The following is a 27,891-nucleotide window of genomic DNA, read 5'->3' on the forward strand; positions in this document are numbered from 1 at the left end:
TGCTGCGTGCGTCACTGCACCCCTAGCTCGCCACTGATAGTCCCATATAGGAGATGTTCATATTACGTTTTAGGTTTGATGCTAGCGACACCTTTTACTTTTGGTAATAAAATTTTTTTATGTATACTTATCAAGAGGGGCTCTAAGTCAGGCCTTGTTATCCATTGGTCTGATCCCCCAACCCCGAATCAGTAATGCACCACGAGCCCCATTTGCAGAGTTGTGCACTACGCGCCCATTTGCAGAGTGGCGGAGAAAAGGAGCGTGGCCTCCGAAGACTTCTTAGCAATCCCGCTGTATGGGACTTATTGGAGATAACAGGAGGGGGAGTTGGCCCCCCAAAGACGTCCTTGGTTTCCAACTACCCCTCCTGTTATCTCCAGTAAGTTCTACACACTGCAGGATTGGTGAGACCTGATAGGAGGCCATGCCCTCTTTCACTACCACTCTGTAAAGGTGCCTCATGGTGCACTACTAGTAGGGTGATGAAATCCCCTTGGCTATTGAGGGTCCTTGAGGGCCAACTACCCCTTCTGTTACCTCCAGCAAATCCCACACAGTGGGTTTCCTCAGAGGTTTTCAGTGTTCACGCCTACTTTCTCCACCACTCTGCAAATGTGCCTCTGACGGACTACTAGTTGGGGGATGGAGTCCCCTTGGATCTTGAGGGTCTTTGGGGGCCAACTAGCTCTCTTTCTACCTCCAGTAAGACCCACACAGGTAGATTGCTGAGAGGTTGATAGAGGCAATGCCCCCTTTCTCCACTACTCTGCAAACATGCCTCCTGGCACACTACTAGCTGGGGGAAGAAGTCCACTTTAGTCATGAGGCCGTCAGGAGAAGAGGGGAGCTCATCCCCCACCAGCAGGGCACTTAGAGGCGCGTTTGTAGAGTGGTGGAGAAAGGGGGCATGGGTTCTGACCACCTCTCAGCACTCCCACTGCATGGGCCCTGCTGGAGGGAACAGAAGGTCTTGTTGGCCCCTAAGGATCCTCAGAAGGCAAGGGGACATCACTCCCCAACTAGAAGAGCACCAGCAGGTGCTTTTGCAGAGTAGTGGCGAAAGGGGGCGGGCCTCCAGCAAGTTGCCAGCTTTTTTTCTAGTTTAGCACGGTCATGTTGCCCCCCTTTCAAGGACCATTTGAGACCAAGGGACCCCATACCTGGGGCCTGACCCTTTTAAAATGTTCTTAATATTAAAAAAATGGGAAAGGGGAAATGCGCCCCCTCCCCTACAGGATCGATTTTGAACCCAGGGATACCATCACCCAGGGCCCATTCTTTTAATATTTTTTTTATAATTCAAAGGGGGGGGTGAATGGGTGGGGTGGGGGGGTCGAGCGGCCACCCTCCCGGGCCACTTTTGGCCTCGGGACCCCATCCACTGGGGAGTGCCCTTTAAAAAATATATATATATTTTTTAAATAAAAATTACCCCCTACCAGGCCAATTTCGGCCACAGGGACCCCATTCCCCTAGGCCAGGCCTTTATATATTATTTTTTTAAAGGGAAGGGAGGCCGTGCGACCCCCCCACCTCTCCCCAGGCCAATTTTAGCCCCGGGGATCCCATCCCCCAGGGCCAGGCTACTATGTTGTTGGCCGCGGGGGGAGTCTGAAGGACCTGCAGTCCCTGCCAACTCCCCGCCTCCTGCAGGAGCAGGAATTGCTTAAACACGCAGGGAGCTGCTGACAAAGCAGCTCCATGTGTGTAATGCAAAGTGCTCAACTTTGAGCAAGCGAGACCAAAATGCTCTTGCTTGATCAAAGCGGAGCACACTATTTGCTATGGTGTGGCAGGGGCAGTGCTCCTGCCATGCCATAGCAAACTGCAATGTCTCGGGGGTGGGTAGCCAGGGATATTGCTGGAGCCGGCCCTGGGGGCTGGTGGTCCCCAGGGCCACGTAGGGCTCCCGGAGGTAGGCAGTGTGGCCTCCCACCTTTACTGAAATTTGCCATAGGGATCTAGTGGTCCCTGTGGTGGGGGGTCCACCACGGGTCCCCTTCATGATTGTATTTGTGCCCCAGTGAGGTGGTAGTTCCTGGGGGTGCGTGCGATCCTCCCCCCACGCATTACTATTTATGTTAGCCCTCTGGAGGTTATACCAAATCACAAAAAGCACCCTTTCTGGAATAACATCTAGCTTTCTGTAAAATATGGTGTAATTCCGCTCAGCAGTTTGGGCTGTAGTCGTGTTCAAAAAATGAAAAATCCCTGTAGACTCAACATGGGTTAAAATGCATTTTTGGACCCCTCCCGCCCTTTACTTCAGCCTACGATTGGTGGATCACTTTCAACGCAACGCCTAAACCAAAAAGGGGAAGTTTGGGGAAAATATTGTGGAGATTCGTCAAGGGACGCCAAAGTTATTGGCAAAACAAAATGGCTTTTCCTATGGAAAATGTGGTCCTAACTACAATTACCTACTGGCTATCGCCAGTAGGTAATGTATCTATATACACACATACAAAATCTGATTTAAACATTTTAAGCAAACATCATTTTTGTACGTGACACCAGCTGGTTTACCTGTTGCCTAATGTCTGCCTCCCTGAAATTTCACTTATAGAGATGCCACTGTTGATTCTAAGCTTTTTGTAGCTTTGAGGCGCCATAGTAAGGCACACCAGCTTCTCTGCAGGCCAATGACAGACACCCCTTAAGTTTCATCACAAAGCATTGGTCTGTCAGCTGCTGAAAGAGCACAGAATGCAGAAACCGGTCTGGGCCGGAAGTGAGGACAACACTATCTTCTGGGTGATCGTGGGGTGGAGGCCACAGGGGGGGCAGTGACCTTGTTGCATTCAACAGAGAAATAACGACAACGATTAAAAACAGGAAGCGCGTGTCTGACAACTAACGAGGCAGAAAAAACGGAACATGTTGCAAGCGGGGAGGCACATACCTTATTGCCCAGCAGCATAATAACCACATCCTTCTGCGCGTACTCGCCGATCTCTGTGAGCCAGGCCTGAAAGAGAAGAGTGTGGTGAAGGCGAGCCAACCAAGTGCAGCCTGGAGTGCAAGACGGGTACAACAACAACTTAGAACCCACTCTCTGAAAATAGGGCAGGGACGGGCGGCCTTAGGCATGTGCAAGCTGTGCACCTGCACAGGGCCACCAAACCCCAGGGGACGCCACGCCAATATATATCCTTAATATAATAATCCTCTGAGGATGGATACATATTTGCGAGGCGGCCCCTGGCAGGGATTTGGCGGCCTCTGGCTCTGTTCCACTTCCAAACACCCTGACCCCCCTCTTCACTGGCCTCCGCGCTCCGCCCCACCCGGACCCCCTCTTCCGGAGCCCCCTACCTACGCTCCCTGCCCAGGGACGCCATGAGCCTAGAGCCGCCCCTGCCTGGAACTTACGCTACAGGGATAGGGCAGCGACCTGGAACCCACTCTCTGGGGATAGGGCCGCCCCCTGGAACCCACTCTCTGGGGATAGGGCAGCGACCTGGAACTCACTTGCTGGAAATAGGAGAGCGGCCGAAAACAAACACCCTTGGGAATGTGTCACAACCAAGAACCCATATTCTGGGAATAGGAGAGTGACTGAGAACCCGCACTATGATCACAGAGAAGTGACTGAGAACCCGCAGTCTGAGCACAGGGCAGTGACTGAGAGCCCAAAGTCTGAGAACAGGGCAGTGACTGAGAAAACTGCAGTCTGAGCACGGGCAGTGACTGAGAACTTGCTGTCTGAGCACAGGGCGGTGACTGAGAACCCGCAGTATGAGAACAGGGCAGTGATTGAGAACCCTTCAGACTGAGCACAGGGCAGTAACTGAGAACCTGCAGGCTTAGTTCAGCACACTGACTGAGAACCTGCAGTCTGAGCACAGGGCGGTGACTGAGAACCCACACTCCGAGCAGAGGACAGTGACTGACAACCCGTAATATCAGTAAAGGACAGTGACTGAGAACCCGCAGTCTGATCCCAGGGTGGTGACTGAGAGCCCGCAGTCTGAGCATAGGACAGTGACTAGGAACCTGCAGTCTGAGCACAGGGTAGTGACTGAGAACCCACATCCTGAGCACAAGGCAGTGACTGTGCAAAGGACAGTGACTAAGAACCCGCAGTCTGAGAACAGGGCAGTGACCGAGAACCTGAAGTCACAATTTGTGTTTGAGCTTAGGAGACCTATTGGAAACCACAGCATGGGGAACAGACACCAACCAAGAAAAAGAGTTTGAGGAAGGGAACTTGTGTTAGATTGCAGGGTTTGCAACCAGTAAATATATTTTTCGAATGTACTAAACCCACTTAGCGAGCAGTGACATGTTACTGAATCGCTAAATGGGTTTATGAACCCATACAGCACCTCGATTTGGAAAAGGCATGCTTAGAGCATCCCTTTCAAATACTGATTCCTTATGGAATGTATTGATGGTTTGCAACCAAAATCCCGTTGCAAAACATTAATATTTCCCTACACCTCAAAGGAGGTGCAAATGGGAAGGACTCTGCGAGGGATCCCTTCCTCTTTGTGAATGTTAAGTAAGTACGTACATTTTATTATATGCTTAGTTATAAAAATCATTGCATAAAATACACGCATTGAAAGAAATAAAACTTGGGAAACAATAACATTAAATCATCAATGTCACATGCATATTGGACGCAGAAAAAATTGGTTAATACTTTGTCTTGCATCAAATAAACTTTTGTAAAATAATTCTTGTCCTGCACATCATGTTCTCTTGATAAAGTTGACGATTTATATACGTCTTGTGAGCTGAGTATTGTGAGCTCTTAATGGTGTGAAATTAGGATTGCGTCTAATTAATATTTTCTGAATTATTGGTCCAGGACCATTGTTTTTTGCAATATACGACACCCAGGTCCAAGGACTCTTTTTAGCTTACCCCATTAGTTATAATGAATATCCCTATGATGGCAGGGAGGGAATCATAGAGCTACTAGCAACGTAACTCATTATATTTATTATGTAGGTCGAAGTGCCGCCCACTACAATTCAGTACTTTGCAAACAGACCAAACAGTACATAGGTTGATTTGCAAAATACCATTGAATTCGATAAAATTCGATGTGCTAATTGCGACGACTTTTAATGAATCCAATTGGCAGAAATCTGGGCATAAAAGGCCACCGCCTGAGGATGGTAGAGTGACCAAGAGGCCACAGACATGGGAGCAAAAGAGAACCTGTGCGATAGGGATAAGAGAAGGACTAAGGAGCCAAGAGGCCACAGTTTGAGGTTGAGAGACTGGCTGAGAACCTGCATGCTATGAGTAAGACAGCCATTAAGCACCCACATTTTAGGGCTAGGGAGCAAGAGAAACTGCAGCCTGGTAGTTGGTGAGTAGCCAAAGACTCAGCACCTGGGACTGAAAAAGGCTTAAAGTGGCAGATATGTGCATGTGAATGGCAGACATTACTATTTGCTGATATTACAGCAATCAAGAGCCCAGAGTATGTTTGTAAGAAATGGACTAAGAACCACCGTTTAGAAACAAGGAGACTGCACGAGAACTCACAGAAAGAGTTCATAGCAGAAGGTCTGAGGATATGTACACTACTGAAAATCCATAACCAAGAATCTACAGTTATGGGATGCAAGAGCAAGTGAGACCCCTCAATGTGGGATTTGGATAACAGCAAAGGCTTACGGTCTGTGGGCTGGGGAGCTAATTCTTTGGAAAGATGAGTGACTGAAAACTGATGGTCTTCAGATAGAAAGATTATGAAAACTCGCAGTCTAGGGTGGGCGCGTGGGGTAACAATGATGATCAGGAACCCATAGTCGAAGAGAATGAGAATGGCAGACAAACTCCACAAAAAGTGACGTGTCTCTCAGTCTGTGAACAGAGAAACACCCAAAAACAGCAGTCTTGAAGGGCAGAAAGCAACTGAGAACCATGGGACATAAAGAAATACAAAAAACAAAACACCTGATAATCAAGAAGCAGACAAGAACCAACTGTGTGATTATACAAGAGTAACAGAGAAACCCTTCTTAGTGTATGAGAGCAACCAAAATGAGTCAACCTTAGGCTAAGGAGAGTAACCATGTACTTAGAGAGGGCAACCGGCATCAATCTTGTGAAGATATGACACCTTCAATACTGCCATGGAGTAACCTAGAGCCAGTGACTAACTAGGAAGAGAGCATGAAGGCAGACACATTGAAAACCCCCAGTCCGAAAATGTCAGAGAATTATCACAGCCAGAGTGTTATTAGAGCCCACAGTGTGAGAATAGGCGAGTCTCAAAGCTGAGAATACCCGAGAATGCAAAGTCTAACAAGTAAGAACCACAGGCAGGGGCCACCAGACCACACAATCAAAGAACAGGAGAGCCCCAGGGCAGAATGCCAGGCAATGCACAGTTAGAGCATCGGAGAAATTCAGGACACCAGAGTGTGACCAGAACCTACATTCAAACAACAGAGAATCATGAATGGAACCACAGAGTCACCCCAACCAAAGTCTGAGCACAGAAGACTGTCCGGGAACCAGAGTCCAGAACCCTCATTCTGTCTGAGGGCTCTCTCTAGGTCCATTTGTTGTGGGGATTCATGTGTAACATTGATCATAATGGCGACCATCTCCTTCCAGGTCATTATGGACACTATTACCAGTCTTAGACTTTTGTGTGATAGCCTAAAGCATTCTGGGTCTTGTAGTCTTGCTTTGCCTCAATTAGACTACCACACCTGAAATCAATGATGTGGGGGTGAATCGTTTGGGACTGCAGACAGTGTTTGTAATGACTTGGAAAAGGGTGGTCACCCTGGTGAAACTCCTCGCCCTTTGAGCTATTTTCTGAGCTATGATCTGTGTTTGCATTATATACAGTGCCCTAACACTCAAAGGTGCAAGGCTTTCACTATATAAAACCACTAAATAAGAAAGTTCAATACATATTATGGCACTATGCTCATCACACAGCGTAAACTCAAGGGCAAATTACAGATATAAGTTCTTTATTTAAATAAAATAAACATTGGGCATTTCAACAATTATCATCACAAAAAGGCATATAAGGGCCTAGCACCCTTTCAGGCTTAGGTATAAGTACAGTATAGTGCACAGGCAGGAGGTCATTCCATTTCAGATAATACAGGTATCTATAGACCATGGTATTTCGACTGGTGGGCAGGCTAGATTTGAGAGTTCTCGGGTGTCCTTGGAAAACGTGTGGTGTCAGTCCTATTACTGTGGATTTCTTTACAGTGCACAGTCTATGGAACTATGCTGCCAAACAAAAAGCTACGATGTACCCAGTGTGGTATGATACACCTGCCCTATGTTCTAGATGCTCATCGGCCCTGGGTGCAAGCAGTGGGAAGGGCGAGAGAACTGGGAGTCCCATCCACTAAAAAGTAATGGCTTAGGGTGCCCAAGAACACAGGTCAAGAGTCAATAATTGCTGACAAAGGCCATATCTCATGAAGAGCTGTTTGATGCTGGGCAGGCCACTTATGGGGTTTGATGCACTCACTTGCTCAATTGACCCATGAGCATCTGGAGAGCAGGGTTTTAGAGTCAAGGGCCAATGTAGAATTTAAGTCAGGAGATCTCATTAAATCCATGGCCTAGTAAGATGGTACTAAAATATTTACAACAAGGGGTGGTGAGGGACAGAGTCTCTGAATTAAGCAGAAAGCTCTCACCCAGTCAAGAGATCAGGGCTAGATCCAACACCGTTTTTTAGCTCACTGCACCATCCCAGTTTCAGAACCTGGCTGTATGCAAATTAGTCTGTTCCTGTCCCAGTGCATGATGGGAACAGGGCAAACCAAACTACAAAAGCCAATTCTTACACTGGGAAGGAAACAAGCTCCCGGGGACCGGTTTCTGGCATTACAGCCGTCTTCGGCCCGGTTTGCTTGAATCCTGATGGTGCAATGAGCAAGGGTCTCACATCTGAGAAAACCCTTCCACGCTTAGGGTGGACAAAAATATTTACAACAAGGGGTGGTGAGGGACAGAGTCTCTGAATTAAGCAGAAAGCTCTCACCCAGTCAAGAGATCAGGGCTAGATCCAACACCGTTTTTTAGCTCACTGCACCATCCCAGTTTCAGAACCTGGCTGTATGCAAATTAGTCTGTTCCTGTCCCAGTGCATGATGGGAACAGGGCAAACCAAACTACAAAAGCCAATTCTTACACTGGGAAGGAAACAAACTCCCGGGGACCGGTTTCTGGCATTACAGCCGTCTTCGGCCCGGTTTGCTTGAATCCTGATGGTGCAATGAGCAAGGGTCTCACATCTGAGAAATGCCAGAAACCGGTCCCCGGTAGCTTGTCTCCTTTCTGGTGAAGAATTGGCTTGGTAGTTTAGTCTGCCCTGTTCCCATGATGCACTGGGCCAGGGACAGACTGATTTGCATATAGCCAGGTTCTGAGCTGGGATGGGGCAGTGAGATAAATAACGGTGATGGATCAAGCCCTGATCTTTGGACTGGGTAAGAGTGGTCTGCTTAATTCAGACACTCTGTTCATCACCACCCCCTTTTCTGAATCGTTTTTGGCCACTATAGGTGTGGCAGGGTATACTCAGACATGAGTCCCTTTCTCACTGCTCCATCAGGATTCAAGCAAGCCGGGCCGAAGACGGCTGAAATGCCAGAAACCGGTCCCCGGTAGCTTGTCTCCTTTCTGGTGAAGAATTGGCTTGGTAGTTTAGTCTGCCCTGTTCCCATGATGCACTGGGCCAGGGACAGACTGATTTGCATATAGCCAGGTTCTGAGCTGGGATGGGGCAGTGAGATAAATAACGGTGATGGATCAAGCCCTGATCTTTGGACTGGGTAAGAGTGGTCTGCTTAATTCAGACACTCTGTTCATCACCACCCCCTTTTCTGAATCGTTTTTGGCCACTATAGGTGTGGCAGGGTATACTCAGACATGAGTCCCTTTCTCACTGCTCCATCAGGATTCAAGCAAGCCGGGCCGAAGACGGCTGAAATGCCAGAAACCGGTCCCCGGTAGCTTGTCTCCTTTCTGGTGAAGAATTGGCTTGGTAGTTTAGTCTGCCCTGTTCCCATGATGCACTGGGCCAGGGACAGACTGATTTGCATATAGCCAGGTTCTGAGCTGGGATGGGGCAGTGAGATAAATAACGGTGATGGATCAAGCCCTGATCTTTGGACTGGGTAAGAGTGGTCTGCTTAATTCAGACACTCTGTTCATCACCACCCCCTTTTCTGAATAGTAAGATGGTACAGCAGGTTCCCGAATCAGGGTGTGCAGCCTCAGCCAACAGAACTCCAGGGCCTAAAGAAAAAGAGAAAACTCCCCATGTGTCTTTAATCTGAAGGAGGGGTGATGAATATTCTCACAAATTCAGGCAAGGAAGGGGATGGGGGAGGGTGAAGCAGAGCCAGGACAGTTCTGGAAGGCCTCCTGGAGGTTTTGGACCCTCTTGTACAGGAGGATTGAACTTGCATTTTTTAGATGGAGAGTGGATGATAACATCAAAATGGTTCGATGCAAGGAGACTCTGTTTGACCCGCTGGGAGTGAGGCTCCAAGGAGAGGAACCACCTTGCTGTGTGAAAGACCTCATTGCAGGGGCCACAGGACAGACAGGCCCTACTGGCCCAGAACCGTCACCTGTATTGACGTCAAGTTGAAATTGTTGAAGTAATAAGGGTGTGCCCTCCATTATTACCTATGACAATTTAAAAATTCTTATGTATTACATGCATTCTTTAATTTGTGTAACTATACCCTAAAAAACGATTTGTCCCCCTTAACACTATCATTTCCCGAATCTTACAACCCCTTACAACTCCTTAACACTACGTTTCACAGAACCCTAAAAACCGCTTCCTACCTATTTGCACACTCATCCCTGAACCCTAAAAACCCTTATTATCTCTTAATGCTACCATTACCAGAGTCCTGCAACCCCTTACTTTACTGGACCCTAAAAGCACCTTGATATCCCTTAATACTAGGGGTGGGCATAACTTGAGTAATTTGCTGTTGTAGTCATACGGAATTACTGCAGAATTGTGCGATATTCTGCATAATTACAACAGAAGAGTAAATTGCCTTTTAGAGCTATTTTCTTAGCGCCAAAACGCCCCCTTGCATCCAAAATGGATGCAAGGATGCATTCTGCACTACAAAAGAGCACTAAATGCAACATAATACGAGCAATAGCAAAATGCTCCCCCAACTTACTTCTGGCATTTAGCGTTATTTTCTTAGTGCAAAATGCCCCTTGCATCCATAATGGATCTATGCATTTTTCGATAATAGTATATTGCTGAATGCAAAACAACACCAACAGCAGCACGAGCAGATGCTCTCACTTCCTAAATTGTTTCTGTGCTTATTTTCCCCCCAAATTACTCTTTATTACACAAGCGGACATAATCATGTAATCTACGTCAAAGATCACCGTAACATCGTAATTAAATTACTCCCAGGCCTACTTAATACTACCATTCCTTCAAACCTAAAAACCTCATACTACCCCGTAACGCTACCCTTTTCTGAACCCTATAAACCTCTCACTACTATTTTACGCTACTCATCTTTGACCTTTAAAATCTCCAAACTATTCCTTAATAATACCCCTTCCTAAGTCCTAAAATTCTGTACTATCCTTAATACTACACCCTTCGTGAGTCGAAAGCATCCTTTCTTCCACCCTTTTATGCTACTGATGCCTGAACTCTATAAAACCTCAACCACTCCTTAAAGTGTGTCTTCCATGAACCCTAAATAATGTTCACTACCCCTTAACGCTATGCTTCTCTGATCCCTAAAAGCCCCTATCCCTTACACTACCAATGTCTTAAACCTTCCAACCCCTTATTACCCCTTAATGCTACCCATCCCTGAATCCTAACAAAAGTGTTACTGGTCCCCTGGCCCCTTCTTCACCTCAGTGTAACTGCTCCTCTCTACGTTATCAGGAGGATGCTCCTTTGCCCCTACTCCAAGTACACGCACGTTGCATATGAGGCATGTTTTGACTTTTGGTTGTGGACAAAACTTTTTTCATTCTATTTTTTCAGTGGTCCATATTTTTGGCACACTACTTTTTACTAATCCAATTTTTATCCTCAATATTTTTACTGCAAACCCCTCAGCTGTGGTGGATGCAGTCATTTGCTACTGACGTTCTCGGACTTGTCCTACTGTGGTTATGCAAACTAGGCCAAGTACTCCCCTCCCACACTGGACTCTTGGGTAGTGAGGACGAGAAATTCGAACTCAACGATCAAAGAACAGACATAATAAAGTAGTGTCCAGCCCAGTGCATATCATAGTAAAAAGACAGCAATTTAATCTGACAGCAACATTAAATACTTAGCAATTCAAATAGGAATACTGTTACAGGATTGTAATCTAATCTATGGACCCCTTTGACAGGTTACCCCCTTCTAGTGCCCTCTCTCACGCCTGGGGGCTTTCCTAGTGTCAACAATCCTCTGTGAAGAATAGGAATGATTAGGCACAGCTAGAGTTCACTTTGAATGTCCCCATCGACTAAGGTGTAGAGCAGGTCATGTCACTTCAAGTTCATGTGGACAAAGTCAAAGGTCTTTATGGCACATTTGCCTTATAGTGTTCAGTCTATCGGTCTTTCACAGGTAGGTGCAATTTCACCTTCTTGGAGAAGATGCAGTTCATATTGCGTTGGTGGGTGTGTTCTGCAAACTTGCTCCTAAAGCTTTGATGGTGTGGGAGAATGGAGGCACACCCTCGGTACACCAGCCACTGGATGGGGGTCAGCGTGAAAGGCCACATTGCAGTCACTAGCCTATGGCATTTGCGGCCTCGCTGGTGCTCGAGCTCAGCAGTTGCAGCCTCTGGGCTGGCTCTCTAGAGGGCGTTGTTCTCCAGCGATTGCAGCCTTCCAGCCTAGATCAGGGCTGTCTGCATCGGCGGTGACAACGGATCCTCTTGCTTGGCAAACCCAATGCTGGGAATCAGCACCAGGCTCTTGGCCGACAGAAGGTATAGCAGATGATATGATGTTGCTCTTAAGTTAGATATTTTGGTGAACTTCACTATGCAAACCACTCAGGAGACCAGGTGACTTTTCACAACCTGGGCTGACTCCTGGCTTTGCTCCCTCTGGCAGTCAGTTTGTGTTTAACTGTTCCTGAAGCTGGGAACAAGCTGGTTCACTCCTCGAAGTGTCTTCTCCAGTACGGCCAGGCATTCTCTTTCTCTTTTTGAACAAGCAGATAGAATTCTGGACACTAGGCAGACTCTGATAACCTACACTTTAGATGTGGTTTCCTTATCTCTGGGAGAATGGCTGCCATTCAGACACCAGCCCTAGACATACATCAGTTCATCAAGTACTGTAGGTCCACTGTCAACAGTTTCAGGACAAGTTTGAGGTTATTCTCTTTCAATTTTCTGGCTACAGCTCAGACACAGCTTTTGAGCAAGGTTATGGGTATTACTGTAGGTAGCAGTGGGGCTAGCTCCAAGCAGGAGTATTCACAACAAGGGCCCAATGAAGTGTGAGATCTCTGGCCCTGGATGTCACCAGCCTTCATGAATCAGTAATCCAGGCCAGTCAAAAGAACATACTCTACCAACAAACCTCCTCACCTCTTTCAACGGAGACTGCAGTGCTAAGGAAGAACGAAACAGTTGCTCTTTGCTTACAATGACCTTAATGAATTTCTGAAAGTAGCCCTCACTCCATTGTCCCTCACTTCAGTGTCTAGGTTTCCATCCTCCAGCCACAGGAATGTAGTCAATACACTTAAACCGCTTAGGGAAGTTTTATTGACTCTCTGTTTTATGCCATGCAAAACCAAAGACTACCCAAAATGGATCCCATTGCTACCAAAATTCAGTGTTACTTATACACATGTGCTATACATTTACTGCTCACACAAGCACTCAACACTCACAGGAACGTCAGCGGAATGTTTGGGAACTTTTCACAAGGGAGGTCAGTTGATGACTCTCTCCTTTGACACAGAAATAAAGTTTTGGTTAAGACTAAGAATTCACAAAACATGGTTCACTGCCAACAACACTTCACCACTTCATGTAATGATGCCAGGGCATGGACAATGGTCCCTTTTCAGTTATGAGGGCACACCAGGTGCGCCCTTCCATGTCATAGAACATGTTCTGGGCTTTTTTAGTTTTCATGGGCAGACCTGCGCCTCTGCGCAGACAGGGCTAACAAAGTCAGGATACTAATATCACCTTCAATTGGGCATTCAAGGCACGGTTACAGGTACATACTTATATTTCGTGGGATGGCCACTAACGTTGAAATATTGTGACATCTGAGGCCCCTACCATGGCGAGAAATGGTCTGACAAAGTTATGATGCCCTATCATATTAAAAGCCACCCAAACGGCTGATAGAACAAGCAAGATGGTTGAACTCCCATCAATAGTCAGGAGCGTGTTGACCCAGAACACCATGCAAAGCAGTCTCAGTCCCATGCCAAGGACTGAATCCTGACTGGAGAAAAGATATGGTTATCGTCAGTAGTTGTAGACAGGTAGCTTTTTCATGCACTTAATCTAGTGTGCCAGGTTGAACGTTTGATAACGTTTGATAACTCAGAAGTTGAAAGAGTGTTTATAGAGTTCTCAACCCTGTCTTTAAGAAGCCAGAAAGAAGTGCTTTATGGATCGAGGCAGATTAGGTGCGAGATGAGAGGAGAAAACTACGAGGAATATTCAATGAGTAACTAAGCGGAGAATGGGTCCATTATGGAGCCAATAAGTTTATGTTTGCTCAGTAAAGTTAAAGGGAATTCAAAGAAGATGGAATTGAGATTGAACACTGCATATTTAGATACTGATCAGAAATCCTCTTGAGAGAAGGCAGCTTTTTTTCCACCTGGACCATGGAACTGTGAATTGTTTCTATTTTGTCAGCAAAAAAAGATGTAAACTGTTACAAAGGTCTTGGGAAGTCATGGCAACTAGGGATGAACTTGAAAGTGTTAATGGCAGCAGAGACAAAGGCAGTGGACTGTGCTAAAACCATGCTAATTTCATGATCCCAATATATTTTTGACAGGTGAGATAACGTTTATATTTTTTCACAATGGATTGATAATCTAATTTAATTGCAGAGCTTATTTTCCACCATTATGTCTTCATCCAATGATTTTGATGTACCATTGGTTTTAGGTCCAGTGGAAACCAAGGGTCAGTGAAGGAAAGACCTTAGGTTTACACCAGGTGGCCTGCTAGTGCTACGCCATAATTACCCTCATAGTTGAAAAATAAAGATCAAGGGATTCTTTGCCTAAGAGTTTTTTGCTGTCTAATTCCTTAAGAAGTTGAACTAAATAGATCAGAGATCACAAACTGGTCTGCCTCGATCAGAACTGAGAAAGTAGCAGATGTGCCTTAGAGGGCATGGTGGATGATCAACAGAGAAGAGAAAGAAAGGACAATACCAAACTTTAGAAACCAATGTAGAACTGGGATGCTTTTGCTAAAAGTAAGTTTCAAACGCATGAATTTTGATATGGGTGTACTCATTAAGTGTAGTAGAAACGTTTAACTCTTGTAAACCTTGTACTAGTTGGTCTAACATTGGCTCACTGGAGGTTCTGAAACAAGAATTCAAATCTCCTAAAATAGTTAATAGAAGATAAACAAATGGTGGGAGGTCAGAAACACTAAAAAAGCTCTGACATGGTTCTTGCGGCCACGTGAGTGACAGTATATGACATAAGATTATTTTTTTGTGTTGAAAGTTCGAAAGTAACTGTGAAGCATTCCTAAACTGGGCAAAAGAGTTGTGATACCAATGGTAAATTAAGTAGGAAAAGCAGTTAGTGACAGGAGATCCAACCTCTGAACCCAAGCGAAGACCATGCTTGGCATACATAGCTGGTGGGTTCAATGCAGTGGGTGGCTGGGAGATGCAGTTGCCTCCTAATGTCTTGTGGTGTGGATACAACAGTGGATTCCTTTCTGGTAGGAATGGTCAGGACTGGGAAATGCATGTAACTGGGCAGCTGTGGCAGTGGGAGTCCAAGGTTGGTAAGACCAACTTCTGTATAGATCAGCTTCACCCCTCGGACCAAGCAAAGACAAGCATATCAACAGCTAATGTGGGTGGTGGGCTCTTTTCTTTGAAAGTCTGGGAGATGTACTAGTCTCCTAATGTCAGTCTCCCACTGCACAGACAGCAGTGGAGTGCCTTCTGGTAGGATCTGTCAGCACTGGATCTTGCAGGTAACGGTGCAGCCCTGAAAGTAGTAATGGAAAACATTTTAAAGTACTGGTTCATGACGTTGTTATGGATGCTGAAGACAGACATGATGTGAAGCTGCTGCTAGAAAACTGTGTTTATTTAATTGCTTTACATCTACTTGCCTAGCAAGAATTAAGGGTATTTTGGATCAGCTCTCATTATTGGTGTATGACTAACTAATTTTATCAGGGAGTTTCAATGTGATGGGTCTCTTAGTCAGGCTGGCTGTCATAATGACTACAGCAAATATTTTCCGAGGATAATTATGACCCAAGAGGAACACGTTAGTTACTTTTGGTAACACTCTTTCTGGTGGCTACTCTATCTAACCGTAGATTCCTCACCTTTATAATATTCTCCAGGCACCGGGCTGGATACAGAAACGTTTCATAACAGTGCCTCTGCACGCCGCTAGGTGGCACCGTGCAGCTCTGCATAGGCTTCATTTGAGAAGTGATAGAGCGAGCTACATATAAGCGACTTCCTGGGTCCAACATCAACTCTTTTCTTTCCACATCTTTGTATATGGACCCAGAGCTCCACTTCCACTTTCATCGGTTTTTGAAGACCCTTCTAAAACTATGGGCTTCAAATCATTCCATAATTGCAGAAAACAAATATCTGTCATGGACCTGCATGAGGTGTTATGTTATGTTATGTTATAACAATTTATATAGAGCACTAATACCCTTAGGTGTCTAGGTGCTTACGGTCCGCAGGCTGTGAGAGGGAAACTAGTTCTTAAAAAGCCATGTTTTAAGATGTTTCCTAAATTCCAGCAGGGATGAGATCTTCCTAAGAGCCAGTGGAAGAGAGTTCCATATCCTAATATGCTTGGGTTCAGGGCACAACTCCAAGTCATGGGAGGAGTGCACCCTCCTGCATCCAAAGGTGATGCAGGGCTGCAACGCTGTACATTGCCAAACACAGCAAGAAGTTGCGGGCCTTATGTGAGTCCCATTCCCAAAGCCGCTCTTACGAGAAATAGCCTTTGCAGTTGAAGTCCTTCAGTAGGCTAAAGTACAAGCAGGAGAATAAGAATGCGAAGCAGGGCTTGACTCCATCCCGCCGCTCTCTATCAAAGAAGTTACAAGAGCGTGAAGATGCGAATTCATTTTGATCATGATCTCTCTGGGCAAATTCTGCAGTTGATGCCAATGCACCGTGAGTTTACAATGCCGTCGGTGAAGCCACATCAAATTGAGGCCTTTAAGGAGGACATGCAGCATATCTTTGCTACTCTTCTGGCTTCCTCTGGCATGCATTTGGGCCGCACAGATCTGCAGAGGCTCCCAGTTGATTCCCCACTGGCAGATCGAACCTCGGTGCCATCTGAACCCCTTGGACTCAAAACAAGTTCAACACCAACTCCAATATAGACTTCCAGCCTGACTCCAGGACCCACATCAGACATTCCTTCACCGACACCGGTGCCAACGCGGGAGGAGATTCGGTGACTGACTCCGGCATCAGCACAGAAGGCAGCTTGTACTGGAAAAACTATCCCTTGCAATGAAATTACAAGATTAGAGAGGGACTGATGATTTAGGTAGACAAACGGAGGGTTGGAAGGCTTACACTGATCTGATGGAACAAAAGGTAAGTTGTATTCTGAGGAGGACTAAACAGGAGTTTTGGGCTATTGGGGAGAAATATCAAAAAAGGTTGCTGCTTCCAAGCTAACAGGAAAGTGGCAAAAATAATGATTTGTCTTATAGACACGTTAGTGAAGCTTTCAGTGGTTATTATGCGTTTTCTACTTACACTATAATTTTTTTCAGAACGTGAGGTTGAGGTTTTTTTGGGTTGAGTTTCTTTAACGATGATGGGGCAGCTGAGACCGCGATGTCTCATGATGTCATAAAATAGGACATTTAGCAGTAACAGACTCTGTTGGTAAGATCCTAGAAATAAATGGTTTTCCTGGCCAATGCAAAGAGATCTTGGCAGGATGTACCAACGAAAACAACACCTAAAATATTGAGGACCTTCCCAATGAATGCAATACATAGTGCTTTAACAAGTATGCACTTCTGAATAGGTAACCAGTGGAGAAGGGAAGGGCAGCTGAAACTGACTCTTTTTTAGGTATGCCAAGTAATAGGCGAGCAACTGAGTTTTGAAGGATCTGCAGCTTGTTGAGACTTTTCTCCAATGTTCGCAAATAGATCATTTGCGTAGTCTATTTTTGAAAGTACCCATGCAGAAATTACCGGTTTTTGGAGATCATTCAGTATGAAGGGGAAAATTTTAGTTAATTGTTTCACAGTGAAAAGGAAGCAGATGTGATTGCATTAACATGCCCTTCGAAGGACAATTGTCTGTCAAGAATAACACCAAGGTTTTTTTACCTTTGTGACCGGCGATGGAAGTTGGCCAAATTCAGATGACCACCATTTGTGCTAGTTACAGGCCATTTCCCTTTTCCTGTAACTACAGATTTTTTTTAAAGAGAGAATCTGTACTGTGGAACTGTAAGTTCCCAGTTTCCTCTTTCATTCTCAGACAGAGTTTGAGGAACTGCGGTATGGATATTGTAACATACCAGCTCTTTTAGTCATAATGACCACTAACAGATTTACTGTGGCACCATTAACTGCACTCTGTCTTGATTGTGGCAAGGCTTTCAATATATTTTTCATGAGAAAAGTCTTTAAAGAAATTTGGTGACAACAGTGAGTATTGTGGTGCTCCCAATGGTTTCATATTGGAGCTGTTCTAGGTTCACCTTCATGTTTGTCCCACTTCCCTGCACACTTTTTCTGCTTTGCTGAGAACAATGAAATAACAGGAATTATATACGTGGAACTGAAGAACGAAATCCAACCATGTCCTTTTGCTTTCAAAGAAAAAAGGTTGATAGCAATGACTGAACTTTTACTTTTATACGAGACATCTGAATGGTTAGGCTATAGTCTAACGTATTAGAGAATATTGATAAGCCTTCTATTCATCTAGGTATCTCTCTCTCTTATCTGTCTTTCTATTTGCTATTTAAAATACCCTTAAATTTGGACTCTTTAAGGACCATAAATATCTGCTAGGCACATCTCTCGAACATTTTTCTTGATCATACCACACTTGATCTGAACTAGGTTTTTGCAAACTCTTATAAGCAAGATACCACATCTGACTGCTTAGGACAGCATGCTGGATTTTGGTTCCAGTGATCATTCTTTGCCCGGGCCTGAAATGCATTATGGGTCGAGTGTAGGGAAGAATGACAGCCCTACCTTTTAGACCCGTATCTCAGCAACTGATTTATTTTTTAATTCATTACTAAATGTACACAGTCTATGTTAATGCCTTCTTCGGTACAGTTCAATACAATAAATACAGAGCACTTAAACGTTTACCCTGATTTCATTTCCAAGGAAGGTGGCAAAAATAAACTTTGGGGTGATCAGGCAGAAGAAGGCTCTTCACTTTAAAATATTGGGGTATAACATGTTCCCATCTTGAAGGCTGCAGCCGAGACTTTGGTACACATCGCATCATTGGTGAGGATTCAGTGTGTCTGTGACAAATCCCACTGTATTGGCTGCCGCTGTGAAGCCCTATGACCGGATGCAGACCTGCATTGAAAGTTGGGACTGTGGGGTCTTCCCCTGATGGAAAGGGATGAGTCCATGTGCCAAACTTGCTGTGGTCAAAGAACCAATGGGCACTCCATGATGACTTCCGCATTAGGTAGCACTCCAAAAAACAAAATATATTACACCACTATCTTAATTGCCACCTCTGACCTAAAGAATCGAGGTGCAAGAAGACGCAAGAGGATGAAGGCACTTCTTTTTGCACTTGTTTGGAGCCCATCACCAATACCTCCCATTTGCATCCATTCAGCCGTGTGCTGTTCTAGCACATCCGTTCTCCCAAAGCCTGCTGTATTATTTGCACACTGCGAAACAGGTGCCCCCCTCTCTTACACATGAAGACCCACTTGAATCAATGCCAGTGACGATGTAGTGGAATCACGTCCTGGGCTAACAATGAAGTTCCTTTCAGGCTCACAAATAAGCTTGAACCCATATCTCTGAGCCAGCCCTCGGCAGCATATATGGTTAGCAGGTATTGATTGCTGCAACACTGCATTAGTGAACAGCACGCGCCTAGGGGACCCTGGGTAGGCCTGTGAAAAGACTGGATCTTAAAAGAAAAGGGCAATGGAGCTTTAAGACTTAAGCTTTGCTTGAGGGTTGAGGGGTGTGAGCAGTGGAGAAGTGTGGCTCAATGGTTAGAGCGGCAGACCCTGATGCAGAGGTCTAGCTCGGACCAGGGTTCAATTCCCGCCTCGATGGGTCTTGGGCACAATTTCCCCGGACCTGATAATTCTCGCCTCGGTGCCCATTCTAATCATGGGTCCCACTCTGCAACTCTGGGCAATAGCTTGCTTAATCTCCACCACGGCCCCAACAGCGCTAGGGTGGCTGGTTTCACCTTGGGGGTGCCCAGGAGTGGGCACTTCACAGGGAAAGGCCAGGAAGGGTTCCACAGCGGTATGTGCACAGTGCCTTGAGACCCCTTCGGGGGGGATTTGTGCGCTATATAAAAGCACTACATTTACATTTACAAACAGAACTGAGCTAACCCATTGAACGTTCCTGAATGGTGTGGCCACTCTAAGGTTCACACAATATCACTGTCCCGGGGGGCTTGCCGAATTCTGATTGGTGGTTTCATACATTTGAGCAAAGACTGCAGTTAGCCTGCCTACCTTAACAAGCGAGCCTGCTTCACACTGCAGTAGCGTGATAGTCAGGGCACCAGATACAAAGGGCTCCCTGAGATGTAGAGATGCTAGGAGTTAGTTATATTGACTTCTGGGCGAAACATACAGTCCTAATTAACAGGAATGTTGTTATTCCAAGTCTCACAATAGAAGCCTCTTCAATCCAAGAGAACCCACAGCCTGGCAGGTGGAAGTTACTACCGACAGGCTGACAGCGACAGAGTCGCACTGCCTGCAAATATGAGAGTGCTGATTGTACCTTAGAAAGTTCAAACACACAAAATCTGGTGGTCTCGGGCACCACTCATATATTTTGCATAGGACTGGTATAGGGGGATACTTTTTTATCTCCACCCGAATTCTGCTGCTCAGTTATACAGTCTGACCTGGTCCTCTGTGCCCATCTCTCTAATATTTTCAAAAAGAGGAAAGAAATTGTCTGTCAAGTCACTCATCAAACGACATACCAGAGGAGCTACTGGCAGGTTCTCACCAGCTTGCCCACGTTTCTGTCATCGTCAGTAACTTTCTCACATAGAAAAGAAATTGTGTGTCCAGTGAAAAAGAAGGTGTCAAAGAAAAACTGAAAATAAAGACCCCGTGAAAAAAGCAGACAAAGTGTCTCTGATAAAATTGAGCTAGACTCACATGTATAATTATACCCTTTTAATCTGAAGTGCGAGTTTGCTCAACATTAAAAACACAGCATGTTGAAACCACTTCAAGGACGGCCAACATGTTTCATTGCCTTTATGTATGGGCGGCAAATTTGTCAGGGCAATCGAGGTCAGCAATCACCTCCCTGGACATCTAACATTGAATCAAGAGTGACTAGTGGGAGCCATGGGCCCACGTACCAGCTCCCACTCAGTCGCAAGGGTGTATATCTTTTATACTTTGATCCCTCTCAAACAGCACAGCCGTTGCTTATAGGTTCATCGCTATTCGGAGACCTTTGCGCGGTAACTCATCCTGGTGTACCTTAAAAAGACCCGACCTCACAGTCTGAGGAGAGTGGCAGAGCTTTGGGACTGCAGAGTTACAGTATTCATGGTCGACCAATGATGAACCAAGGTTAACCTTGATTTGTCCACGAATATAAAAGGATAGTAGAGCCCGTGGATAGCCAGAGACAGACTGAAGATCGCAGCAGTCCCTCATGTCACCAGAGGCCCATATATTGCAAATGCCCCCATTCCCTTGCTCCAATAAAACACTGTATCAAGTCCCACTTTCTCAAGAGCATGAAAGTGCAGCAGCTTGTGCAAACCAAGAGGTTTCTGCATCCCAGCCTTAGACTCACCCGAGTGTCACCCTCTACACTGCTGATTGAGGATCAATATATGAGGTCACCAATAATCCCAGGGATCGGAGGTAGTTTTTTTTAACTCCATACATCTGATGCCAGAGAAAAGTGCAACACATCTGCTTGCAAGATCAGCAGAGGGGACTGAGTAGCAGCCCATCCACTACCACAGATCTATGAACAGAGTGCACACCTCTCACTAACTCCCACCCAAAGTCAGGGCACAGTGCATCATGCCCCTTATGCATCAGAGTGAGGGCAACCACTTACAATGACCACCAAGGCAACACTGGGTGATGAATCAATGCACTGCTCCCTGTTAACGTCGAACATGGAGGACATCCCAGCAGGCCTGTTCCAAAACCCCGCCCCAAACGAAGAAGAATGTCCCATCATCCACACCTTTATCATCGACAATGCCAGGAAGGTATCTAAAAGGTCCTTACACCCTTTTCGCAGAGCCAGGAAACATGAACACCTCCTTCTCTTCCCAAACCTCTCAGGCATGAAGATGTGCAACTGGGCAGTTTGTGAGAAAATAGACACACTTAGGCAGGGCCGGTCCTAGGATTTCTGGGGCCCTGGGCAGAAGGGGAATGCGAGAGGCCCCCCTAATTTGCCTATGGCATGACATCACATTAATACTATTCATTGACTATTAATCCTGTGGCGTTGTTGAAGTGATTTTGCATGAATTAACTTTAATGATGCAATATTAACAGAAATATAAATAATTGCACTGATAAAATAAGTTGGAATATTTTAAAAGTATATTAAGTGGAAATACATTATATTATTTAATCTAATTGTTAAATCATTAATCTATTAAACTCGCAGGGATTTTATTACAACCAAAAGACTTGTCTCCTTAAAAGGTTGTATATTGCACGCCAGGCGTGCGGACATGACAAAAACATAATTTTTTTTGCAAGAAGAAGTCAGAACGGGCAGAACGATGGGAGCTAGAGAGCCCCCCCCCCCGGGGGGAGATAAGGGGGTCCAGCATGACTCAGCAGAATGTGACACCCTGGTGGGGGCTTGGCCGCCGGCCATAGGTGTCTGAAACATTTTAAGTATAATAAATATATACGATAATTGAAACAGGTCTCTTACCTTAACGTACAGAACTCAGTCTCAGCGAGGAAGAGGCCGGGGCCCCTACGACCGACTCCTGCCTGCAGCCCTGCCCAAGCGGCCCGATCCGATCATCCGAGTAGTGACTGACTGCTCATGGCGTGTGTGCCTGCTGAGTGCGTCACACTGAGCGGGGGCTGGCCATAAAATCATGTCCAGGGCGGTCAGTGGTAGCGCTTTCGCGCGCTACCAGATTGATGGCCCTGGGACCCACTGTCACCCGCATCATCATGTCAGCAAGGCCTGCGTCACGTCACCACCACTAAGGCACCACCAGGTTAGGTGGTGGGGTGCGTGCAGGCGTCACGGTCAGGTTTGCGTGCGTGCGCACTGCGCAGACAGTGTTCAGTTCCCTATGCTCCTTCTCTGCCTTAGTTACTGCCTGCTGCGGCCCGGCCCCTGCGCGAGCGCGACGAGAGTGCTGTGCACACTGCGCATCGCTTTTCCCCATGCCATGATTATTCCCGCAACTACGGGGCCGGCGGCGGGGCCCCCCTGAGAGCGAGGCCCTGGGCAGCTGCCCATACCGCCCATGGCTAGGACCGGCCCTGCACTTAGGACAGGAAACTATTCAGGGAGAAGGAATCTAGGAGGAAACTGCTGCTTATGGAGGAGTCACATCCCTCAGGGATGATGGGGAACATACCTCAGGGATGGTGGGGAGGGGGGTGAGTCACTGTTCACCATAGGAGTGTGGGCCCTCTCGCACAGCAAGCGGCTAGAGTCCCTTGCTTAGGGAGAGGGAGCTACCACTCAGGATAGGGATGCAGCGCAACATCAGCTTAGCTGGTACCCACCCGAATGTTGTCGAAGGAAGTTCGATTGGTGATGTCATACAGGAGGAGCAGGGCTGGAAGAAGAAGAGGCATTGGGTTAATGATTTCTGAATCAGTGATTCTATGCTTAGAAGGATTCATGCTAGAACTCACCCTCTGCATCTCTGTAGTAAGCGTGGGTCACACTGCGAAACCGTTCTTGACCAGCTGTGTCCCAAATCTGCAATGGGAGAGTGACAGAGAGGGGAGGGCAGACAACTAGTGTCAGAGAATGAGACAGAACACAGGAGAAACACCACCATTAGTGAACACTCAGGAGGGAGATTTTACAATAGAAAGAGGGGGAACATTTTTGCACTTTGACTTGCATTGAAATTAGATATTTCAGAAGGAGGAAACACAAAATACCAGACACCATCACTTTTTGCTAAATAGCACGAGTCTCCATCCTTAAAATGAAGAATTGTCGTGGAAAATGTAGAGGTACGAAGTATGAGGCAGTGTCAGTATAAGGAAAGAGGGATGAAAAACACAGGTAAAACAGTATAATATGGGTTCTGCCAATGGGGAGACCTGTGATCCTAACAGTAGAATGCTTAAACTTCAGAAGGCTTTACTGCAGCTCGGGTGAGTGCTTGTATAGCGCTTCTTACTGCTGAAAAAAGGGCTGCACGCTGCAGTTTGAGCAGAGTTTAGTTGGAAGAGCGTTGAATTGAAGTGTAGCTTGTTTCACAAGTGTTTTTTGTGAATGGCCACAGTGGTTGTCTTATGCTCCTTATGTCACAGTTGCAATAATGGCAGGAATAGGCGTGAGAGAAGGGCCATATGTTGTTGAAAAGGAAATATTTCCCTGCATGGCTCTGAACAGGGGCACCCCTACCTTGAGATCCCCATAGTGAGTTTGTGTTGGTTTGATTCAATTATGTGCACTGAGGGCTTCCTGTGACATGGAATGAGGCCCAGAGGTAGGGTCTCTGGTCAAGAGAGACACACTAAGTGTGCCCTGCTTTACAAAAACTGATTCGTGTCAGCTCACAAGGCTGGAGGGCATAGACAGTGGTGGTAGCAACAGATTATAGTGACAGGAGAGGCCTTTAACTGCGGTCTTGTTTGTCCACTGAAACCGGTTCCTTAGCGCTATCCATGTAGGGCATGGCTAACCCATGTGAACGTACTACCCATGTGCTCAGAACACTGTGGCCGAAGTGTGTCTATTACATGTGGCAGGGGTTCCAGAGGAATCCACTTTGATTTCTTGAACCAAAGTGATACATAAGATGGAGTCTCGCGAGATCCAAAGGCAGCATAGTGAATTGCAAGACATACTCAAAGCATTTCCAAGCTCCTTTGTATTGAACAAGAACCTAGGGTTTGGAGCTTAGTAGTCAGAGCGCCTTATTCACAAAGGTAAACTTACGCTGTTTGTGCAAATGTACAATTTATTTGCTCTTCACAAACTATGAGTGTAGTTTTACCTGTAGTATCTTTACCAATCCAGAGACTGTCCTATCTTTTTATGTGTGGTGTGTCTGCAGTTGTAAAGATACTACAGGTAAAACTACAATCCTAGTTTATGAATAGCAGAAAATAGCAAACTTACACCAAAAGGGTATGTTTAGTTTTGTGAATAAGGCCCAGAGTGTTTTTGAAGTGTAGGGATATCCCCCTGTCCGTCTTATTCCATTGTTCTCTATAATTGCTGCCCCGCGGGTTACCAGGTATAAAAGTGGTGCAGCCTTTCCCACCTTTGTGCCCTTGTTTTGGGTTCCTCGTGACAGGAGACTCCTAACTGCCCTTCAATCTTCCTGCTAACACAGGTAGACAAAGGCTATGGCTGACACATTCTGGCAATAATCAGCAAAAGGCAACAATTGCCTGAAACTAGTCACAGATCAGGACCACTGGAGTCCACACATTGTGGCTGCAACCGTAGTATAAAAATGGGACAGAACCTACAAGCCGCTAAGCCAAGATTTTGCTACCAAAAGTTTGGGTCTGACAATAGTAGAGACTAAGAAACTCTTATGTGTGCCAGGATTTGAGATGATGAATGTAAACTCCCCTGGGACAAGGAACCTAGGAAGGACTACATTTTGCAAGAAGACGAACTGCCTGAAGCCTTCATTGAGGCAAGAAGCTACCTGGCTGCTAAAGAGTGGTGCTGGAAGTACACACGCACAAAGATGCTGCCTTGAGAAGGAGGACTGTAGGAGCTGATGCCGAAAGTGCAGAGCAGAGTCCGCTGTAACCCAGGGAAGGATCTGCAGTGCCCGGATGGGTGGTGAGGCCTGGTGACCCCACAGCTGTTGTGGCAGGGCCTGATGTTGAAGCACCTGAAGGTGAAGCACTCACTGAGATCACCTTCTTGCAATGAGATTACGCTCCTGTGACAGCACGTAGGCAGCCACTATCACAAGAAGGCCCAAATCACCTAGAGAAGGTGAATGCTGCCTCAAGATTGTATTCAGCTATGGGGGAAACAACACTTACAACGCAACTTTTACAACGCACTACCGTTACAATGAAACTTTTACAACGCAACATCCATTACAACGCATGCCATTACAACGAATACATTTACAACACAGTCATTACAACGCATACTATTACAACGCATACCTACACTATCCAACACTTACCCTACTGTTGCACCCCCTGGAGTTAGAATAGTAATTTTTACCCCTACACTATCCAACACTTACCCTACTGTTGCACCCCCTGGAATTAGAATAGTAATTTTTACTCCTACACCATCCAATACTTACCATACATGCAATGTAATGGCATGCGTTGTAATGGTATGCTTGGTAAATGTAGTATGCGTTGTAGTGGAATGCGTTGTAAAGGTAGTTTCAAAGATTTCGTTGTAATGGCATGCGTTGTAATGGAATGCATTGTAATGGATGTTGCGGTGTAAAAAATGCATCGTAAAGGTAGGTATTGTAAAAGTATGCGTTGTAACGACATACATCCCAGCCATGGTGGCTCTTTGCTTTGTTCGGGTGGAGGCTTTTGTGTTGGGCCCAAGGCAGACACATCCACAAAGCCCCATCTGACACAGATTGACTCTTGGCAAATGGAGCACGGGCCGGAGCATCAACGCAAGCCGGGAGACACCAGCGACGTGGGCCGGAGCTGAGGTAGCCTACCTGTTCCTGGTGGACCATGCAAGGACCACACACCACTGGGAACTCTGCCTCCCCAGCCTTTAGCTAGAGCATTAGCTTACCGGCAGAGATACAATTTATAAGGACTTACCAAGGATAACATTTGTAAATATGGGAGTGCGTGGAGAACTGAGTGTGGGAAACCTATGTTGCATGCTAGAAGGCTAGAAGTACTATCAAGTAGTGAATTTGGGATTGGCAGGCGGGACACTGGAGGGGAAGGGGCGCCCAGTGAAACAGGCCTCAAGTACTTTACTCGCCAATCTACACATATCCTCATTTTGGTATTGACTGATTTCTCTTGTGATACCATACCTTAACAGATCAGGCCCTTTGAATTGTATATGTACATTATTTTCAAGTAATGTAGAAGTGAAGTATTTTTTATATGTACAATCTCTGGCTGGACATTTATTTATTGATAATTATTAAATGTTGCACTGCGTTCTGGGGTTGTACCCTACACCACGCTATACAGCACTCGGCTGCCCATTAGCTAGGTTTGTGCTATATAAATACCACATACATACCTCCTCTCTGAGTATGCACTGGATTGCTCAACTTTGTTACCCTGAGAGTCAAATGCTAAAGAAGTGTACTTGGTTTTCAGTTTTGTTCTAAATAGTAGAGTAAAACCCAGGACGCTAGTAGTAATAAAAAGGCTCCATTCATTACAATTTGAGCCCAGTAGCCCCTGCCTGCCATGGGCCTCCTGAAAAAGTTCCTACAGTCTCACTTTACATTGTTTGTTGTGAATGATCCAATAGGTCTATACAGAATCCACCAGCACAGGAGCAGCTCATACATCCACATGACTTATGCAGCTATGGCAGATGCGCTACATCATCCCCCGGATCACCAGGTGAGAAGCATTGATTACAGTTAGCCAGGTCATCATGGTCTCATTCGGTTGTACAAACTCAAAAACAAAGTAGACAAAACAACTGTGGCAAGTCACAAATCAGGGCAGCTATAACCTAACGCCCAGCTCTTACAAGTACCACCTACCCATATACCATCAAGAAATTAGCGGTGTCCCAAAGATTTCAGAATTTGCTTGCTAATGACCAGGCAGAAGTGACAGAGGATAGGGGCCCAATGCAAGTCTAGCAACCAGCAGTGATAATCAATACTGTACATGGCCCATCTGGGAAACAAAGTGGCGCAACACATGGCATGCATTATTTCTCGCAACCAGGGTAAAGTGCAGAAGAAGGGCTACTAAAAGACATGTGCAGAGGAAAGAAGCCATGGCAAATGTTCTGTGGAGCCCGAGGAGCAATCATCAGAGGTGCACTGGATACAGGCAACCAAGCTGGTGATATGTAATTAATACATTAGTGACCTGGTGGTAGCATTGTAAACATTGTTTGGCATTCCTGAGGTAATGCAATATAATTTTAGATTAATGCATGCATCAAACAGGAGCCAGTGAAATAGGGCGAGCAACGGAGTAAAGTGCAGTTTTGAAAGGGAAAAGGGGGCAGTTTTGGAAGCTCAGCTCCATAGGATTTCTAACCATAAAGCTTTAACAGAATTAAACATTTCACTGGGCCGTAAAGCTTCTATATTTAACTC

General features: G+C 45.9%; 1 protein-coding gene across 5 annotated transcripts in view; it reads right to left on the reverse strand.

Moving 5' to 3' along the window:
* Positions 1–27,891, reverse strand: part of RAB37 (RAB37, member RAS oncogene family) — a 471,210-nt gene that overhangs the window by 90,617 nt on the left and 352,702 nt on the right. For all 5 annotated transcript variants that reach the window (XM_086930813.1, XM_086930815.1, XM_086930812.1 and 2 more), the window contains 3 exons: positions 23,300–23,366; positions 23,168–23,220; positions 2,906–2,971 (listed from right to left, as the gene is read on the reverse strand). In XM_086930813.1, the coding sequence (XP_086786939.1) occupies positions 2,906–2,971; positions 23,168–23,220; positions 23,300–23,366 (186 nt within the window). The remainder of the gene's footprint in view (positions 1–2,905; positions 2,972–23,167; positions 23,221–23,299; positions 23,367–27,891) is intronic.

The sequence above is a fragment of the Lissotriton vulgaris genome, chromosome 7 (genome assembly GCF_964263255.1).
Source record: "Lissotriton vulgaris chromosome 7, aLisVul1.2, whole genome shotgun sequence".
In the NCBI taxonomy this organism is placed as follows: domain Eukaryota; kingdom Metazoa; phylum Chordata; class Amphibia; order Caudata; family Salamandridae; genus Lissotriton; species Lissotriton vulgaris.